The following is a 21,451-nucleotide window of genomic DNA, read 5'->3' on the forward strand; positions in this document are numbered from 1 at the left end:
TCTTAACTTGGAAGGATGCAAGGAGGTACCTGTAGATTCCAAACATCACTCTGGTCACCGATTGCCCTGTATCCAGATTCTCCTGAAAAAATGACTTAGATGGCAGGGGATATTTTGGAATAAATAATTTAGCCGAGGAAGGACATTAATCCTGCCAAAAAGAGTTTGGCAGCCGGGTGTATGTATTTTAATTGTACTTTGGGTAAATTGGATAAATCATCAACTGCTCCAATCTCCAAACATTTGTGATTTATGTGGTTTAGTAGACGTATGGAGAGAGCTAAATCCTAATGTCAGAGACTATACTTTCTACTCGAGACCCCATCATTCATATTCTAGATTGGACTATTTTTCATGCCCTCTTGTTGTCCAGTCATGTGCTATTGATTCTATAGTAATTTCCGACCATGCCCCAGTGTATATAGATATTGAAATTGGCAAAACAATTCCCAAAATGAGATATTGGAGACTTCATACGTCTCTGTTTAACAATGAAGGATTCTGCTCTGTGATAAATTATCACATCACTGGCTCAACAACCAACTCTCTCCTGTCTCAGCTGCAACTATCTGGGAAGCTGTTAAAGCAACCAAAATGGGTCATATCATTTCCCAAGCCTCTCTGATCAAGAAGCTTAGAATTGAAAATAGGGAAAAAATGGAGGCTGAAGTAAAGCATTTAGAACTTCTTCATTAACAACCAACCCAGGCAAACTAGAATTCACTAGCTTGTGCTGAGGCCAAACTATGTAGAGCATACAAAACATGTCAAATAAATAAAATAAAAATGTACCAAGCAAAAATATGAGTTTGGTAACCGTCCGAGCCATCTACTTGCACACCAACTTAAAAATTAACAAAATGAAAGCTCTATTAATTCTAAGAATGGCAAATGGCTCTATTTCTTATCAAGAATACGTTTTGCGACTTCTATAAATCTCTTTATACTTCACAATGTACAAGATCGAACAACAAAATGACTGAATAAGATAACCTTGCCCACTAGATCAGATGAGGGAAACTAGTTCGGGAACTAGTTAGGGAAACTATTAAGGCAATGCCTTAAACAATTGTAAAAATTACTTGCGTCATGCATAAAGTAGATGTCCTAACCGACTTGCCAAAACTAGTTTGTTATCAAGAAATTTGGGGAGTGGTTGAAGAACAAGTTTTAATGACTCCAACCTAAGTGTATGTAAACCTCCGATTTCAACAGTATCAGTTTTCTAGGAGTTGATGTTAAAATAGTCACCAAGACACTTGCTTGCAGATTTGGAACGGACAATGTGAGACATGCTCTGAATATCATAAACCACCGTGGCAGAATTAATGACCATGCACTCATTGTCTCTCTCGATGCCGAAAAGGATCGAGTTGAGTGAAAATTCTTGTATTTTTTTACCTTTATTTAACTAGGCAAGTCAGTTAAGAACAAATTCTTATTTTCAATGACGGCCTAGGAACAGTGGGTTAACTGCCTGTTCAGGGGCAGAACGACAGATTTGTACCTTGTCAGCTCGGGGATTTGAACTTGCAACCTTTCGGTTACTAGTCCAACACTCTAACCACTAGGCTACCCTGCCGCCCCAAATATTGGCCCTTAGTGGAGAGGCCTCGGAACACGTCTTTACTTAGCCACAACGCAGGAGTGGTTCGGAACAAGTCTCAATGTCCTTGAGTGGCCCAGCCGGACTTGAACCAGATAAATTGTGTGTCATGGCCTTGCAGTCGGAGACCAATTAGTTGCTGGCAGTTAAGTTGCTTTCACTGGTGCAGCTGTAGAACTTTGAGAATCTGCCAAATCTATTCAGGTTCCTGAAGGGGAAGAGGCGTTGTATTGTCAACACCACTGTTGGTGTGTGTGGACCATGTTAATTCCTTATGTAACAGTATAACCTGGGCTCGAACCAGCCACCCTCGAAGCATCGTTACCCATCGCTCCACAAAAGCAGGGGCCCTTGCAGAGCAAGGGGAACGATTACTTCACGGTCTCAGAGCAAGTGACGTCACCGATTGAAACGCTATTAGCGCGCACCAGCGCTAACTAGCTAGCCATTTCACATCGGTTACACTTAGTGATGTGATATTTGACTAACGGTATGTAAAAATGGATGTACTTATTTTGATAGGTTCACCCCTTTGCCCACGAAGCAGCCAATCTTTTGGAGCCGGTTTTGGTCAAAAAGCTGTGTTTGCGCCAGCCGAAAATAAAGCCCTGAATGTGTAGCTAACTTAATACAGTACCGCATTTCAAAGAACAGCGCGCTGCCATCATACCCGTTTCATTTAACCACACCCTTTGAGCTATGACCCACGCCAATAAGATCCTTTCTCTTCAATGTAAACGGAAGTGAACACTGACGGAGTACAAGTTCCACTTCAACGTTTTTATTTTTGTTATTTAGACATTCATCAACACCATGTAACTCAAAATATTACTAATTTAACTGCACGGCATAACATACTTACCCCCCAGGTGGTGTTTAATTCACGTTGGAGACAGGACTTAATATATGTTATCTAGTTAACGCTAGCAAGGAGCTAACAATGGCTAACTGTATGGTTTATCACACTCAAATAGCCTCCATCATGGAGGTGCTAGCGAATGCAGCCGTGGCGGAGATCTGTAAACTCGTAGACGATGACTATGCAGTGATCCGTTTGGAAATGTCTCAAAGCCAGAAAGAAAACAGGGCAATGCGGAGGAAACTACAGCTACTGGAACTGAAGATGGCACGGGAGCGCGCAGAGCGCGTCCTCGCCAGTCGTCCCAGTAGTGTCAAGATCCTCGACCGATACAGAGGAATGGCAAAAGGTACATTTAGCAGAACGCTGAGGCTGCGGGACCGTGTCCCCATCCTCCTATCCTCCTTTGCGCGCGTGACTTTAGATGCGTTAACCACATCATGGTTAACTGTTTTATTAACCACATTATGGTTAACCAGAATTGGGTCTTGGTCATTTGTTGGATAATATGCAACTTCAATATTTTGCACAAATCCATTTTTATTTGTCACACACATGGTTAGCAGATGTTAATGCGAGCGTAGCGAAATGCTTGTGCTTCTAGTTCCGACAGTGCAGTAATATCTAACAAGTAATCTAACAATTCTCCAACAACTACCTAATACACACATCTAAAGGGCTAAACTGAGAATATGTACATGTAAGTATATGGATGAGCAGCAAAGGCAAGGTGCAATAGATGGTATAAAATACAGTATATACATGTGATATGAGTAATGTAAGATATGTAAACATTATTCAAGTGGCATTATTTAGAGTGGCATTGTATAAAGTGATTAGTGATCCATTCATTAAAGTGGCCAGTGATTGGGTCTCAATGTAGGCAGCAGCCTCTCTGAGTTAGTGATTCCTGTTTAGCAGTCTGATTGCCTTGAAACACCAAAGACACAATATAATATTCTAACCAGATTTTCTGCATTTTCAATTTGATGCATTGAACATAATCAGTTGACCTATAAATAGTATGTCAAGAAGTTATGAGAAGTGTTACCTTACATCCTTGCCAATTCTAGACCGTGTCCACAGTGTACAATATAGCATTGAAAGTAGCTAACCTAACCACCTCTTTTCCCTCAATCACTGTCTCAGGTGAAGGACATCTCACTGGAGGCCACAGGGGCTTGGCGAAGCCAGCGGGACACAATACATGGAGAGATGACCAACCAATCACTGTTGATGAGGGGAGTGGAACCTCAACCCAGCATATTATTGTGATAGAGGTTAGTGGAATAGTGTTGCATTAACAATTAGTTACTTTGTAAATCAAATGTGTCCTGATTTCCTTTCTTCTTCAGAAACACTCCCCTCGGCTATTCACTTGCTTACATCGTTCCATTTGATTTCAATCACTTTCTGACTGCACCCCTTTTTGATTTGAACAGCACTTTCCATACACATTCAGGAGATAGTTGACCCAAAGTTGACCCATTTTGCATACCCCACCATACCATGGGACATCCATGTCTTTACTACTGGGGAAAAAATGACAGTGGAGTATGATATAATTTTAAAGCTTTACATGCAGGGTGGTAATTCAATTTAGACCCTAATTTACATAATTGGCTGTGTTTGTGTTGTGCACGCCATCAGTTGAGACACAGCATACTCTTGAAAACATGGCAGGTGTCATTTGAATTCTAGAAATATAATTAATAGAATTGACCTATCCATTCAGACCACTGCAATTTAGCTGGTACACCCTTGACATTTTAATTAGAAGTTGCTACCACTATTTTGACGTAATTTCCTGTCCTAAAGAGGAAATGCACATTTAAGTTCCACCTCCGAAAAATTACAAAGGCTACTTCATTAAAATGACAGGCTGGGGCACTGACAAATAGGGCACTGTCAGTGTAGCTACCTAGCATGCTAAACTTATCTAGCTAGCTAATGTTATTTGTTGATGCTGTTTTTTGTTTTCTTACTACACCATATTCAAAATATTAGCCAGCTGGCTCTGTGTCTGGTTCTGGAGCTGAATTAGGGAAAATATTGCCACAGATGGAAACCACTGGCCTATCTTTGACTTTGTCATCTCCAAAGTTTTGTCATCTTCCATAAATTGTGGCCACAAATCCGCTATAGAAATAGTTAGAAATAATAAGATGAAACTCTGGTAATATGAATAACTATTGAACGATAGCTGTTATGCGTTTTTCTACATTGTTATGGACACGTTGCAACCTTTGGTAGCTAGGTAGGCTGCTGGTATGCTTCGGCTGCTGCTATAGCAAAGCCAAGTCAGCTCGTGCTCATGGTTCTCATGGGAAGTGAAAGTATAGGCTACAATGACTTTGTTCATTGACAAACTAGCTTGTGAACAAAATAATTTAAATAGCCAAGAAACACAAGGACAAAGTCTCATTTCAGTTGACTTTTGTCTACAGCTTTTCTAAAAATGTAAATTTCACTCAGCTCTAAACGTGGGCACAGCTTCCAGCCAGGAAGGACGAGGTGGAATAGGCTATATAGCATTTGTAGTTCTTTGACTTTGTGCGATTTTAATGTACCAGCTATGAAACAAAACAGAGGAAGTAATTTGAAAACAGCTACTGCAGCATTTATTTTACTATAAATGTGATCATACTTTACCGTTTTTATTCACAAACGCAAGTGAAATGCTCCCACTGTTGAGCCTGACCACCCGCCTATGCGGGTGTTCATTTTAGGCCCATCGTGTTAGTGGTCAAAACCATTCATTTTGCGGCGACGGGTTGGCATAATGCTATCATATCACGCAATTATACCATTTATAAAATGGTAATACAGACACAAGGCTGTTTGTCTCATCTCAGTGGCAAATAATTAATTTGAATAATCTTGCAGCTGTTTCTGATTAAGGAACAATGCCATGCTGGTGGGTGGTAACATTCAAATAAAACCAGCCTTGAAATGAAACGTAGTTTGAAAAGCATTTGTATGTCATATCATAGGAAAACACACCGCATTCACACGGATTTGCACAAAGTGGGCAGCTCAGATGTCACTACAAGCCCAAATATATCATACTTTGACTAAAACGATGACTTATTGACTTAAATCGTTGTGCAAAATCATGGGTAGGCTGTGGCCATCATCTTTCAGCTCTAAAAAGTTGTTCTACTGGCGTGGGCATTTAAACCTCCAATTACTACCACAAAGATAGCCGCCGGTCGATTCACAGTTGAATGTCAACTTAAGTAAGAATATCTATTCTGTCATCTATATTTCTATGATTTCAATAGGTTTCCTATGGATGATTCACAGTATAATATAAAACATCTTATATTCCCATTCAAGTCAAAATTCTCTTGTTATGGTTGACGGTCCAATTGTTATGGACCGTCAACCATCTTTTTGGTACCAATTGAAAGTTGAAATTGTATTTCCATTTTAGTACATTTATCAGTCAGAAAACATGACACCCTCCACCCTGTTTTCAAGAGCATGCTGTGCCTCAACTGATGACAGGCACAACACAAACATCTTAGATGATGTAAAATAGTCTAAGCTACAACGTATGCAAGAAAAGTTTTTTTAGATATTTGGTGTTAAAGGAAAACATTAAAAATGTTCAAGATATTAAAAAAATAGACAACCCTGTTTGTAAAGCTTTTAAATGATATCAAACTCAACCGTTTATCTTTTCCAGTGATTAAGACATGGATGTCTCATGGTATGGTGGGGAAAGCAAAATGGGTCAACTTTGGGCACCTCTATCTCCTGAATGTTTTGGCACTCAGGTCCAAAAAGTCACTTTCTGACCACTTCTACCATGGAAAGTTTCATTCAAATCAAAAGGTAGTGCGGTCAAAAAGTAATTGAAATCAAATGGAACGACCCATAAGGGAGCTTGTGAGACATCCCTACGACATTGTCATTGTTGTCTTTTGACCAATCACATCAGATCTTTTTCCTAGCTGATCTCATTGGTCAAAAGTCCAATTAAAGGGGAAAAAAAGATCAGAATTGGGCTGCTGTCTAAACGCAGCCTTCTTGTGTCAAGTCTGCAGATGCAGAGGCTGTAGGTCCTGGGGTCAAGCAGGAGAGGTCCGAAGGAAAGGAGCTACAACACAGCAGAGACATCCAGACTGGAGCAGCGGCTGGAGTAGCATCCCCTGTAGCCACGGAGGACTCTACCACCGCCCCAGCGCAGCCCAGGACGCGACGCAGCATCACGGAGGTCAGTGGAACGCTGAACGCCGTCCTCAAGTCAGAGACCGACACAGAGACTTTAACTATAACACAAAGGCTTTTGCACACAGGATCTGACCACAGATCAGACCCAGAGAGACTGGGGCCACTGGGCTGTCCTGCTCCCGGCTCAGAGTATTTACTTTACGGTAACCACTTAGGTGACGTGTTAGAGACTGGCAATGATCCGTCTTGTTCTTACGCTACAGGGATGGACCCTGGCAACATGCCCTTGGGTTTAGAGACACACACTGATCTGTCTAGAGAGGACTGGAACCAGTACACTAGTAGTGTATACTCTGAAGGGTGCGTAAAGGGTCTGGTCGTAGATAAAGTGACTGTGAAAGTGGAGGGCGACGCTCCTCCCACATGGAATGCAGATAGTCACATAGGAGACGGACACTCACAGGGCAGAGATTTCTTAGAAAACAGGGAAAGTTTAGAGACAAATCCAAATGTCGCGACCCACTCCCCTTTACACGCATTCAGCGGTCACGACCCAGTGTCCACATCGATGGGGCCTTTGGATTCAAACAACCGTGTCCGTTTCGATCAGATATTGAACTCAAACGACAGGGCTAGAGCCCAGGCTCCGGGAGGGGGAGCAACATCAGGCAGTATTAAAGATAAACGGTTCCTCTACAAGTTCTGTAACAAAGGCTTCAGCTGCACCCAGAAGTCGGAGATACATCAGAGGGTCCACACAGGTGAGAAACCGTTCATCTGTACCCAGTGTCACATGCACTTTGCCCAAGCTGGCACCCTGAAGAGACACCTGAGGGTCCACACAGGGGAGAAACCCTTCAAATGTACCCAGTGTCACATGCGCTTTGCCCAGGCTGGTGACCTGAAGAGGCACCAGAGGGTCCACACAGGGGAGAAACCCTTTAGGTGCCCCCAGTGTGAGAAGAGGTTCTCCCGCCAGGACCAGCTGAAGATGCACCTGAAGATCCACATGGACGAAAGGCTGTTTGCGTAGCTACCTCAGGGTACACCAGCAGAAAAAACATTCCACTCTATAACATAGAACAGGGGTAGGCAACCCTGGTCCTGGAGGGCTATAGGCACTTCATTTTTTGATTTAACTGACCTGGAAGCCCAGGTGTGTTGAATTTAGGCAATCACTGATCAATTAGCTTAGTTGATCAGGTGTGGTGCCTAGTTGTATCAACCCTGACAAAGACCGTAACCATTTCTACTTGATACTGTAGCTTCTGACATTTAGATCAAAAACCTGCATTAAAGACAAAGCTGAATTGTTATTGTTGTCAACAGAACATATCCACAGATGCATTTGGAATGACAAGACTAACAGATTTTACTGTTGAATATTCCTTAGTAGAATATTGCATCCAAACATTGTGTGATTTCTAAGGCATATATAAATAAGCCTTAAAAGTCTGTTACATGTAGTGTTTGTACTGTGTAGGATATATGATGTTTCATTACTTCCATTCAACTACTACCATTTTTTCCCACGACACTTAATGAGAAAATTCATGTAGATTTTTCTTTGTTGAGATGTGTATGTGTGGTTTTCATATGGTGTATTTAACACTTGTTTATGTACCTGTATACATACGGGTTGAAAGTGGCAGATTTGGGCACTGATAAGCACCTAAATTGTAACGACAGTGTCTGTACAGTAACATACAATAAATGACGTCAGTGCTCAGGCTCTGTATGGGTTTTGACTGACAGCTGTTCTGAACTTGAGCACAACACGTGACAAGTTGCACCCATCCCTCCCACTAATTGTGCAACTTTTTGTTGTTGTCTGAATGAAGGAAATGCTGAAAATTAAGAGGACTCTATGTATTTTGAAAGATGAGATGTTAAGGATTATAATAAATACAGCTTTGACTTCATACAAGCAAACCAAACACTCATAAGTCAAAATGTGCACTTCACATTTCCATATGATAAAACTCATGTCATATACACAGTGTGAAAACGTTAGGAACACTGTCAATGACAGACCGACCAGGTGAAAGCTTTGATTCCTTATTGTTAAATCGACTTCAATCAGTGTAGATGAAGGAGGTTAAAGAAGGATTTGAAAAGCCTTGAGACTTGGATTATGTTTGTGTGTCATTCAGAAGGTGAATAGGCAAGACAAAATATTTAAATACACAAGTGTATGGTAGGTGCCCGGAGCACCCGTTTGAGTGTGTCAAGAACTGCAACGCTGCTGGGTTTTTCACGCTCAACAGTTTCCCTTGTGTATCAAGAATGGTCCACCACCCAAAGGAGATCCAACCAACTTGACACAACTGTGGGGAGCATTGGAGTCAACATGAGCCAGCATCCCTGTGGAACGCTTGGCACCTTGCAGAGTCCATGCACAGACGAATTGAGGCTGTTCTGAGGGCAAAAGGGGTTGCAAACTCAACAGTAGGAAGGCTTTCCAAATGTCTTGTACACTGTTTACAGTGTCAATGTTTATGATCCCTACGTTTGATGTTCAGTTACAAGATGACATGGTGTCAGAACCTGTTCTGAACATAATGAGTCTATTAGCCACGGAACACGCGCCTGAATGCACTCATGACTCCTTTCTATGCTCACCAAAATGACCATCTGTTTCTCTGAATTGTCTTGTGAAAGCCTAACACTGTAATGTCGTATTTTATAATTTAGCTAATGATGTTGGCAATAGAACAAGCTTTCAAATGATGCCCACCTCATCCAGATTGCCATTTTAAAATGGTCCGGTTTTGGATTGCGACAACAAGTATGCTTGCTGCAGTTCCTCAACGGCACAGCTAGGAGAGCAACAAAAAAATCACCTTGTAGTTGGAGACTGTTCTTTGAGTCATACAAATGCATTGAAATTACTTAGGAACTGTGCACACTTTGGAGAGGTGTATTGCCACTTGGAGACACCAGTTAGTCCTCTCACTCAAACCCTTGTCATTTTTCTGCCTTACGTTGCATCTACCCCACATTTTCCAGGAATATTCTTGTCATGTTACTGAATGAATCAAGAGTATTTATTGATTTCGTTATCAACAAATGCGGTGAAAAGTTCAGTAAATGTAAAATGCACATCAAATCAACAGTGGAATGTTGCGATTCAGTATTGTGTTAGATGAACTGTTGTGTCCTCTACTTTGGACACAACAGTTTCCATAATCTCAAAACTGTTCCCTTTCAATTGCTACCATGCTTATGCATTTCATATTTCTTCTGTAAGAAACATTTCAATTTAGCCCTATCATTATACAGTGCCTTCAGAAAGTATTCATACCCCTCGACTTATTCCACATTTTGTTGTTACAGCTTGAATTCAAAATATATTTTTTTTCTCACCCATCTACACACAATACCCCATAATGACAAAGTGACATGTTTTCCAAAATGTTAGCAAATGTATTAAATGAAATACAAACATAACTCATTTACATATGTATTCACACCCTTGAGTCAATACTTTGTGGAAGCAAGTGATTGCAGTGATTGCAGCTTTGAGTCTTTCTGGGTCATTTTCTAAGAGCTTTCAACAACTGGATCGTGCAACATTTTCCCATTTTATTTTTGAAGCTCTGTCAAATTGGTTGTTGATCTTTGCTAGACATGCATTTTCAGGCTTTGACATAGATTTTCAAGTAGATTTACAAAACTGTAACTCAGGCACTCGGGAACATTCACTGTCTTTTTGGTAAGGAACTCCAGTGTAGATTTGGCATTATGCTTTAGGTTGTTGTCCTGTTGAAAGGTGAATTAATCTCCCAGTATCTGGTGGAAACTAGGCACTTGCCTGTGCTAAGCTCCACAGTCCTTAGTGATGGCAAGCATACCCACAACATGATGCAGCCACCACTATGCTTGAAAATATAGAGTGGTACTTGGTAATGTGTTGTACAGGATTTGCCCCAAACATAACACTTTGTATTCAGGACAAAAAGCAAATTGCTTTGACACATTTTTTGCAGTATTACTTTACTGCCTTGTTGCAAACAGCATGCATGTTTTGGAATATTTTTTATTCTTTGCAGACTTCCTTCTTTTCACTCTGTCAATTAGGTTAGTACTGTGGAGTAACTACAATGTTGTTCATCCATCCTCAGTTTTCTCCTATCACAGCCATTAAACTCCAACTGTTTTTAAAGGCACCATTGGCCTCATGGTGAAATCCCGAGAGGATTCCTTCCTCCCCGGCAACTGAGTTAGGAAGGACGCCTGTATCTTTGGAGTGACTGGGTGTATTTATACACTATCCAAAGTGTAATTTAATAAATTCACCATGTTCAAAAGGATATTCAATGTCTGCTTTTTTTTACCTATCTACCAATAGGTGCCCTTCTTTGCGAGTCATTGGAAAACCTGTGGGGTACTGAGAATCATGTTTACATACAGAGTCTATGCAACTTATGTGACTTGTTAATTAAGCAAATGTGAACTCATTAACTTATTTAGGCTTGCCATAACAAAGTGGTTAAATACTTATTTACTCAAGACATTTCAGCTTTTCATTCTTTATTAATTCTGTAAGAATTTCTAAAAACATAATTCCACTTTGACATTATGGGGTATTTGTATGTAGGCCAGTGACAAAAAAAAATCTACATTTGATACATTTTGCATTCAGGCTGTAATACAACAAATTGTGGAAAATGACTACTTTCTGGAGGCTCTGTAGGCCGTGTAAAAGGGTTAATAAACACAAAATGGGACTTTTCATTGAAACTCCCTTTAGTAAACGACTGAACACACCCTATGCTGCATACACTAACAGCACTTTATAACCAATAAACACTTAGTAAATATACCTACACATTCCCACACACTAACAAACACCTACTGTACACAAAAATAGTTTTGTAAGGTTTGTCTGATGTCTTTTGACTTAACATAGCTGACTTATTTTAACCCACAGCATTATATTTATGTCCACCATGATGGGTTTAACAACAATGAAGTCATTCTGTAACTACAGTATAGGACTCAAACGTAGTGGGGATGGGTAAACACTCCATGTTGAAAGTGTGTTATCTGTGTGTACGTACCTGAGGGAGTGTATGTCTGTGTAATCTGTATCACCTGTCTCTTCCAGGAGGAGGAGGGTCCAGAGGTGCTGCTGGTGAAGGAGGAGGGTTGTGAGGAGGGTCTGGGGAACCCCGAGGGGACCATGGTCATGGAGGACAACCAGACTACTCCTACTCCTGGACCGACAGAGGAGCCAGCTGAGCAGTACAGGACCACACACAGTCTCACTGAGGTGAGCCCACTGTAAACTGTCTGAATGGTATTAAGTCAGGGCCTGTATCCACAAAGTGTCTCAGAGGAGAGCTGTGGTATCATGCCTTTGAATCATCCAAGTATTAGTGTCAACTAATCAAATCAACTAACATGTTTGGATAGTATTTATAGCAATCCTTCATTGTCCAATCAGAAGATGCTCCACAGCATGATGCTCCTATCAGATTTCTTGATCCAACATCCTCTCACTCTGTATCTCTTACAGTCAGTAGACATGGAGGATGGGAAGCCTGATCTGCTGCTGGTCAAAGAGGAGACAGTAGAAGATGGACCAGAGAGCATTAACCTGCTGAGTGGACTAAAGATGGGGGAGCAAGGTAAGAGAGAAATACATGTAGCCTACATACAGTAATAGATATTCAATGGGAATAGTGATGCACCTGGCTATTGTTTTATTTCTTAATTTTCTTCATTCAAATGTTTTTATCAATACAGCTTATGTTTACATACAAAAACACACATTATAATGTGTGTACTTGACCAGGTAATTGACAAAAAAAAAACATATGTAAAGTCTATTTTGCAACCTCTTCCTGCAGGTGGTTGGCTGGAAGCTAACAGAGGAGACTGGGTGACCATCTTGGATTCCCAGACCCAGACTGGTGCAGCCAAGGGCCCGGGGGATGACATCACTGAGCAGGCCAGGACCAGAGGTGACATAGTGGAGGTCAGTGGGAAGGGACAGCGTCCTCAACTCTGGGCTGGGGAACAACACTGTTAACCACAATCAGAAACAGACGGTCGAACTCAAAACAACCAAACTGACAACAGACTGGGTGAGGTGTCGATTTTAGGTGTGTCTGTATGCAGGGGGAGAGAACAGACACAGACTCTGCAAGCGATGCTCCGTCCTGCTCCTATAGTTGTGATTCAGAGACACTGATGGCACCTCAGGTTAACCACCTAACAGGTGCTGCCTTCAGCTGGATCTATCAACTGGAACATGGACCCTGTGACATCAGACACTTCCTGGCCTTCATCCTCCTCACACTCCCCTAATGTTAAACCAGACCTCAGACAATGCCAGTGCCTCAACACTAAATGGCTTCACAAGACCATTGATAAATGACAGTAGGAAAGGGAACGCCTTTAGTTTCTCCTTTTGTTCTGTGGAACCAAAACTTCATACTTCATTCTTGAATCAACACACATTATTTATTTATAATAAACTCAAATGGCTCCATATTGTTAGGTACTTGAATCACAGTGTTAGATGGCTAGACTGTGCTTAACATTTAATCATTTCATGTCATGTTTTTCTGTGTACAGCAAAGAGCTTCTTATATAAACCTTTATGTTCTTCTGTACAATATGTGTTTACAGTCTGCAGTCCATGAAGACCTGCTGATATCCGGTGTTGCTGACGGGAGAGACTGGACCTCTGAAGCACCTGGTCACAAACCCTGGCCACGGATCAGAACCCTGGACCAGGAGCCATTTCTCTTCCTTCCCAAGTCAGGACCAGGACCGAACCACGAAGGACCGAGACTCCACCACCACCACACCGAACACAACCAGTGGACAGGTGGACTGAACAACCTCAGTCCTGGTGGTCATCAGAGAGACATAGGCTCCAGTCAGGAATCCAGTCTGCAGCCCAGACCCTTCTCTTCACAGTCTCAGTGCAGGGATGAAGCAGGGCCTGGGGCTGATAGAGATAGACCCTCCTGTTCCTATGATACAAACACCACAGTATCCATGATGAACAGAGCAGGTCACCCTGGGCTTCAGCCTTCACAGAGAGTGGTGGGAGACCCCCCTGGTGGTAGTCTATCAGCAAGTGTGTCTTCTCCTTCAGGGTCTTGTCTAATGCCTGGTGACTGGGTTCATAGAAAGCTTGGACCTGGGTCTAGCCTTCCTCAGTTACCTCATGGTTACCCCACCAATACAGACAGGGTCAGAATGGGTGTTCATCACAAGAGGTACCTAGCCTATAACACAGCACACAATCCCAACAACACCCAAACAATGACTAGAGGTCAAGGTAGGAGCTCAAAGACCAACCACCTGGGGGTGGTGGCTCCTGCTTCTACCTCTGGTGTCATTGGGTCACAATGTGGTAGGCCGAGTGTTAGGACAGACGCTGACAAGCCGTATGCCTGTCCCACGTGTGGGAAGCGTTTTGCTAAGGTGAACTATGTGAAGCAGCACCAGACTGTTCACACCAAGGAGAGGCCCTTCATGTGTAAGCTGTGTTACAAGAGGTTTTCCTTCCTTAGTAACCTCATCAGACATAGGAGTGTCCACAATGGGGAGAAATCATAGTAGTGTGGCTTGAGATGTAGGCTATATAGGGGATGTCTGGGACCTATTCTTTAGCTGAAATATTCCAGTTATCATGTGAAGTGTCCTGGGTACGCTCACACGATACATACTTGTTTGGTGTGTTGACATAGTAAATAAAGCTGTAACACTATCAGTTCGTACTATCAGTTCGTACGTAAACTCACTATGGCTATCTACTCCGATTTAATGACTGGTGTCAGTAAACATAAAAAAAAACGTCATTAAATTGTTGCCAGCAGCACAGTTACAGTCACCAACGCTTCAGATAACATGAAAACAGCCTAATCAGCTCTGCTATTGCAAATAAAATGGTCAGAGTGAGGTGTTATCTTATTTGTTTCTGGAAGTAGCTAGCAAGCTAGCCAACTTCAGCCACTGCCGTTGTGAAGTCAGACGCACGGATCAACGTGTCCCAGTGTGCGAGCAGAATTGAGGAACGGACAATTTGCCAATGCTCTGAGTTTACGTACGAACACACCCTATATTCACCCTCTGAATTTAGTTTTGTCTAAATTCTATTCATAACAAATATAATGTCCCTCGTTTTTATAACACGCCTAGTCTGTGTACCAGTCTTTTTAGCTAACTTTTCACTCCATGTCATTGCCAAAGAGACTGGCCTTTCTGACGTTTCAACAAATCAGGATCAAGTCCTCTGTTATTAACCTCCAGATCATTGTAGAATTTTCATATTTGAAAATGGCAGGAGTTTGGCCTTTCTGCAATCTCAACGTTCAATAATATGCAGTTGGATTTACAGCGGAGTTGCTCATTGGTTGTTGGAAATAAAATTAATATTTCCCACGACATGTGGAGCCTCAAATAGAAATATAACGTCAAAATCTAAAATGTTGCTGTTCGCTATGCAATAGGCTTTGTGGCTGGAATTACAGTATGTATTTAGTTTGAGAGTTTAGATTTGAGCTAACAATTTAGCAGACTGGTTACTTCTGGACAAACAAATAACGATTGCTTAGCAACCGGATACCAGCGTGTTCTGTGGGGGTAAAAAGCGACAGTTCCAATATTTAGATAATATTTGTGATTGGAGGAAAGCTGTGAGGGTTATCTAATCAGGATCCACTCATCTGTTAACCTCCAGCTCATGATAGAATGTTCATTTTTGAAAATGGCAGGAGTGGAATGTTAGTTAAAGAGACTGGTACTCAGGCTATAACACCCCCGCCAAAAACATGATTTGATATAGTCAGGTGGTACCTGTTCCTTTATGTGCTATAATTAGGTGATCAAATCTGTTAATAAATGAGAATTCATGTTGTCCTTTTGATGTGTTGATTTTGATTTGCTTGTTTATAATTTAGAATTAAAATGGCCTAAGTCTCCCTGGCTTCCTTCTAACCTCTAGGTTTCTGTCCTTTCCACAGATGGGATCTAGCCAGTCATTCGTTTTTAGGTCACTTACTGACTGCGCTGAGCTTGGAAAGGGTTTCCACTAAATGATACAGCCACAAAGTAAAGATTGCCTATATCGTGGAAGTTCATGAAAACAAAAATGTAGGTTAGAGTTAGGCATAAGGTTAGCAGTATGGTTGCCTCTTTTAGAACCCAAGAGTGAAATACTTACGCACTGGTCTCTAACATGTAGGCTCAGCATTCCTGAACAGACCCATTACAAGGCGGAATGTTGTACAGACTTCCTTTCAATTTACTTTACCTGTTGTCCGCTGAGTTTGTCCATATGTCGGAGGTAATCTGATTCAAAATATCCACAGGGAAGTATTGGATCGACCCGCACAGACAGCTGTGTGTTATGTGTTAGGCTAGTAGGTGGTTGTGTTGTACTTACCAGTACCCAGTGTTCGCGGAGTCCGACGTGCCAATCAACCTGCTATCTGCCAATCACGGGAATGCCTGAAATGTTCTGATGCCGGGCATCCTGGCGGTTGGCGGAGTGGCGTGGAGGGGGGTTGGGCAGGGGGATGGAGCATTGGAAATTAAGCCCAGGTTTAGCCTTTGTTCTCACTCTTACGTCTGGGCTTCACAAGAGAAGGTCACGATTGGCTTGTGGGTTGTCTTTAATTTATTTGGCGTGGGCTACGGCCAAACAGTAGCCTGTGTAAAGTTAGTTTAATAAACCGTCAATTCGTAAACTCAACCCTCTGTCTGGACAATTGTTCCTTTATGATCTAGTCAGGTCATTGCAGTATTATCAACTCGACATTCAGTACGCTGGTCTTTATATCGGTTTGTATTTCCAGTTTTTATTTTCATTACTGATGCAATTCACACCTGACAAACACTTGCACAATATGGGTGACCCTAACCGATCTATAGACCGAACAGCAAACACTTCCAGTTTATTGAGAGGAAGGGTGCTCCGGTTGACGACATTCGGCTATTGTTAACATATTGTGCAATGCGTCAAGCGATAGAACCTACCGTCATTGCAAAAAGTCGGGTAAACAACACTTTCTTGTGTATACCCTATCTCCACCTCCAGCTACCAAAAGCATGTACAACTAAAGTAACTGTAAATATAATTTTATTTCACATTCTGGCTTGTAATTTCCCAGGTCTTTTTCCTGGAAATGTGAAGAGTGGTGCCGGCACAGTTCTGGGATCCCGTTACCGGTGTTAATCCCTGGTAAAACGGTAGGCATGTTCTCTGCTACCCACTTCATCTTTTAATTATTATTTTGGGTATAGGGGAGAGTCACTTGTTTTTTTTCAGGCATTCAGGGTGGGTCGGGTAAAAATATATTTTACTGAAGGGAGGGCCATCCATTTTCATTTGAGGTCCGATTTTCTCCAGGTAAATCTCATTTATAAATAACGTACAGTCCCTAATGTTAAAAGAATAAGCAACCCATTCACTCCAGTAGGTGCCATGAAATCATAACAATACAGAAGCACAACCATTTAATTTCCAAAATGAAATGAACAAATCTGCTATTAGGCCTACTTCCCATTGCAAACATGTTTTATCTTGTTCATCACATTAACAGGTGATCTAAAGTTTAAATGCAACAATATTTTAAAACTATTTTAAAAGAGATAGCTAACGGCAAACGAACTGGAACACGCTGCCGTACACATTGATCCAGAGCATCCCAAACATGCTCAATGGGTGACATGTCTGGTGAATATGCAGGCCATGCAAAAACTGAAATTTCCAGCTTCCAGGAATTGTGTACAGATCCTTGCGACATAGGGCCGTGCATTATCATGCTGAAATATGAGGTGATAGCAGCGGATGAATGGCACGACAATGGACCTCACGATCTCGTCATGGTATCTCTGTGCATTCAGATTTATTTCAGCTTTTATTTCTTTCATCACATTCCCAGTGGGTCAGAAGTTTACTTACAGTCAATAAATATTTGGTAGCATTGCCTTTAAATTGTTTAACTTGGGTCAAATATTTCTGGTAGCCTTCCACAAGCTTCCCACAATAAGTTTGGTGAATTTTGTCAGATTCCTTATGACAGAGCTTATGTAACTTAGTCAGGTTTGTAGGCCTCCTTGCTCACACAAGCTTTTTCAGTTCTGCCCACAATTTTTCTATAGGATTGAGGTCAGGGCTTTGTGATGGCCACTCCAATACCTTGACTTTGTTGTCCTTAAGCCATTTTGCCACAACTTTGGAAGTATGCTTGGGGTCATTGTCCATTTGGAAAACGCATGTGCGACCAAGCTTTAACTTCGGGACTGATGCCTTGAGATGTTGCTTCGATATATCCACGTAATTTTCCTTCCCTCATGATGCCATCTATTTTGTGAAGTGCACCAGTCCCTCCTGCAGCAAAGCACCCTCACAGCATGATGCTTCCATCCCCATGCTTCACAGTTGGGATGGTGTTCTTTGGCTTGCAAGCCTCCCCCTTTTTCCTCCAAACATAACAATGGTCATTATGGCCAAACAGTTCTTTTTTTTTTTCATCAGACCAGAGGACATTTCTCCAAAAAGTACAATCTTTGTCCCCGTGTGCAGTTGCAAACCTAGTCTGGCTTTTTTATGGCGGTTTTGGAGGAGTGTCTTCTTCCTTGCTGGGCGACCTTTCAGGTTATGTCGATATAGGACTCGTTTTACTGTGGATATAGATACTTTTGTACCTGTTTCCTCCAGCATCTTCACAAGGTCCTTTGCTATTGTTCTGGGATTGATTTTCGCTTTTCGCACCAAAGTACGTTCATCTCTAGGAGACGAAACACGTCACGGCTGTGTGGTCCCATGGTGTTTATACTTGCGTACTATTGTTTGTACAGATGAACGTGGTACCTTCAGGCGTTTGGAAATTGCTCCCAAGGATGAACCAGGCTTGTGGTGGTCTACAATTTTTTGGCTGATTTATTTTGATTTTCCCATGTTGTCAAGCAAAGCGGCCCTGCGTTTGAAGGTAGGCCTTGAAATACATCCACAGGTACACCTCCAATTGACTCAAATTATGTCAATTAGCCTATCAGAAGCTTCTAAAGCCATGACATTTTCTGGATATTTCCAAGCTGTTTAAAGGCACCGTCAACTTAATGTATGTAAACCCACTGGAATTGTGATACAGTGAATTATAAGTGAAATAATCTGTCTGTAAACAATTGTTGGAAAATGACTTGTGTCGTGCAAAAAGTAGATGCCCTAACCGACTTGCCAAAATTATAGTTTGTTGAGAAGAAACTTGTGGAGTGGTTGAAAAACGAGTTTAAAGACTCCAACATAAGTGTATGTAATCTTTCGACTTCAACTGTATATACAGTGGGGCAAAAAAGTATTTAGTCAGCCACCAATTGTGCAAGTTCTCCCACTTAAAAACATGAGAGAGGCCTGTAATTTTCATCATAGGTACACTTCAACTATGACGGACAAAATGAGGGAAAAAAATCCAGAAAATCACATTGTAGGATTTTTAATTAATTAATTTGCAAATTATGGTGGAAAATAAGTATTTGGTCACCTACAAACAAGCAAGATTTCTGGCTCTCACAGACCTGTAACTTCTTCTTTAAGAGTCTCCTCTGTCCTCCACTCGTTACCTGTATTAATGGCACCTGTTTTAACTTGTTATCAGTATAAAAGACACCTGTCCACAACCTCAAACAGTCACACTCCAAACTCCACTATGGCCAAGACCAAAGAGCTGTCAAAGGACACCAGAAACAAAATTGTAGACCTGCACCAGGCTTGGAAGACTGAATCTGCAATAGGTAAGCAGCTTGGTTTGAAGAAATCAACTGTGGGAGCAATTATTAGGAAATGGAAGACATACAAGACCACTGATAATCTCCCTCGATCTGGGGCTCCACGCAAGATCTCACAACGTGGGGTCAAAATGATCACAAAGAACAGTGAGCAAAAATCCCAGAACCACACGGGGGGACCTAGTGAATGACCTGCAGAGAGCTGGGACCAAAGTAACAAAGCCTACCATCAGCAAGGGCATTGAAGATGAAATGTGGCTGGGTCTTTCAGCATGACAATGATCCCAAACACACCGCCCGGGCAACGAAGGAGTGGCTTCGTAAGAAGCATTTCAAGGTCCTGGAGTGGCCTAGCCAGTCTCCAGATCTCAACCCCATAGAAAATCTTTGGAGGGAGTTGAAAGTCTGTGTTGCCCAGCAACAGCCCCAAAACATCACTGCTCTAGAGGAGATCTGCATGGGGGAATGGGCCAAAATACCAGAAACAGTGTGTGAAAACCTTGTGAAGACTTACAGAAAACGTTTGACCTCTGTCATTGCCAACAAAGGGTATATAACAAAGTATTGAGATAAACTTTTGTTATTGACCAAATACTTATTTTCCACCATAATTTGCAAATAAATTCATAAAAAATCCTACTATGTGATTTTCTGGATTTTTTTTCTAATTTTATAGTTGTCATAGTTGAAGTGTACTATGATGAAAATTACAGGCCTCTCTCATCTTTTTAAGTGGGAGAACTTGCACAATTGGTGGCTGACTAAATACGTTTTTGCCCCACTGTGTGTATATATATATATATATATACACTGCTCAAAAAAATAAAGGGAACACTAAAATAACACATCCTAGATCTGAATGAATGAACATTTACATTTACATTTAAGTCATTTAGCAGAAATATTATTTTATTAAATACTTTTTTCTTTACATAGTTGAATGTGCTGACAACAAAATCACACAAAAATTATCAATGGAAATCAAATTTATCAACCCATGGAGGTCTGGATTTGGAGTCACACTCAAAATTAAAGTGGAAAACCACACTACAGGCGGATCCAACTTTGATGTAATGTCCTTAAAACAAGTCAAAATGAGGCTCAGTAGTGTGTGTGGCCTCCACGTGCCTGTATGACCTCCCTACAATGCCTGGGCATGCTCCTGATGAGGTGGCGGATGGTCTCCTGAGGGCTCTCCTCCCAGACCTGGACTAAAGCATCCGCCAACTCCTGGACAGTCTGTGGTGCAACGTGGCGTTGGTGGATGGAGCGAGACATGATGTCCCAGATGTGCTCAATTGGATTCAGGTCTGGGGAACGGGTGGGCCAGTCCATAGCATCAATGCCTTCCTCTTGCAGGAACTGCTGACACACTCCAGCCACATGAGGTCTAGCATTGTCTTGCATTAGGAGGAACCCAGGGCCAACCGCACCAGCATATGGTCTCACAAGGGGTCTGAGGATCTCATCTCGGTACCTGATGGCAGTCAGGCTACCTCTGGTGAGCACATGGAGGGCTGTGCGGCCCCCCAAAGAAATGCCACCCCACACCATGACTGACCCACCGCCAAACCGGTCATGCTGGAGGATGTTGCAGGCAGCAGAAAGTTCTCCACAGCGTCTCCAGACTGTCACGTCTGTCACGTGCTCAGTGTGAACCTGCTTTCATCCGTGAAGAGCACAGGGCACCAGTGGCGAATTTGCCAATCTTGGTGTTCTCTGGCAAATGCCAAACGTCCTGCACGGTGTTGGGCTGTAAGCACAACCCCCACCTGTGGACGTCGGGCCCTCATACCACCCTCATGGAGTCTGTTTCTGACCGTTTGAGCAGACACATGTACATTTGTGGCCTGCTGGAGGTCATTTTGCAGGGCTCTGGCAGTGCTCCTCCTGCTCCTCCTTGCACAAAGGCGGAGGTAGCGGTCCTGCTGCTGGGTTGTTGCCCTCCTACGGCCTCCTCCACGTCTCCTGATGTACTAGCCTGTCTCCTGGTAGCGCTTCCATGCTCTGGACACTACGCTGACAGACACAGCAAACCTTGCCACAGCTCT

General features: G+C 42.2%; 1 protein-coding gene and 1 long non-coding RNA gene across 2 annotated transcripts; one reads left to right on the forward strand and one right to left on the reverse strand.

Annotated features, from left to right (window-relative positions):
• The first annotated feature begins 2,016 nt into the window (after positions 1-2,016).
• Positions 2,017-15,525, forward strand: LOC135574039 (uncharacterized). Its single transcript, XM_065024807.1, has 7 exons — positions 2,017-2,814; positions 3,615-3,745; positions 6,511-6,687; positions 11,755-11,919; positions 12,166-12,277; positions 12,500-12,627; positions 13,284-15,525. The coding sequence occupies exons 1-7, from the start codon at positions 2,547-2,549 to the stop codon at positions 14,223-14,225; spliced, it is 1,923 nt and encodes a 640-aa protein (XP_064880879.1). The 5' UTR covers positions 2,017-2,546; the 3' UTR covers positions 14,226-15,525.
• Positions 9,957-16,020, reverse strand: LOC135574040 (uncharacterized). Its single transcript, XR_010465149.1, has 2 exons — positions 15,922-16,020; positions 9,957-12,661 (listed from the first exon to the last, which is right to left on the reverse strand). It is a non-coding gene; the product is annotated as an uncharacterized LOC135574040 (long non-coding RNA).
• Positions 16,021-21,451: the final 5,431 nt, after the last annotated feature.

The sequence above is a fragment of the Oncorhynchus nerka genome, linkage group LG11 (assembly GCF_034236695.1).
Source record: "Oncorhynchus nerka isolate Pitt River linkage group LG11, Oner_Uvic_2.0, whole genome shotgun sequence".
NCBI classification, from domain to species: domain Eukaryota; kingdom Metazoa; phylum Chordata; class Actinopteri; order Salmoniformes; family Salmonidae; genus Oncorhynchus; species Oncorhynchus nerka.

Excerpts from the sequence above, each read along its gene's own strand:
- LOC135574039 (XM_065024807.1), top strand. The coding sequence starts at position 2,547 with ATGGCTAACTGTATGGTTTATCACACTCAAATAGCCTCCATCATGGAG. Across the intron at positions 2,815-3,614 it reads ATACAGAGGAATGGCAAAAG|GTGAAGGACATCTCACTGGA; the intron begins GTACATTTAGCA and ends TCACTGTCTCAG. Across the intron at positions 12,628-13,283 it reads CCAGAGGTGACATAGTGGAG|TCTGCAGTCCATGAAGACCT; the intron begins GTCAGTGGGAAG and ends ATGTGTTTACAG.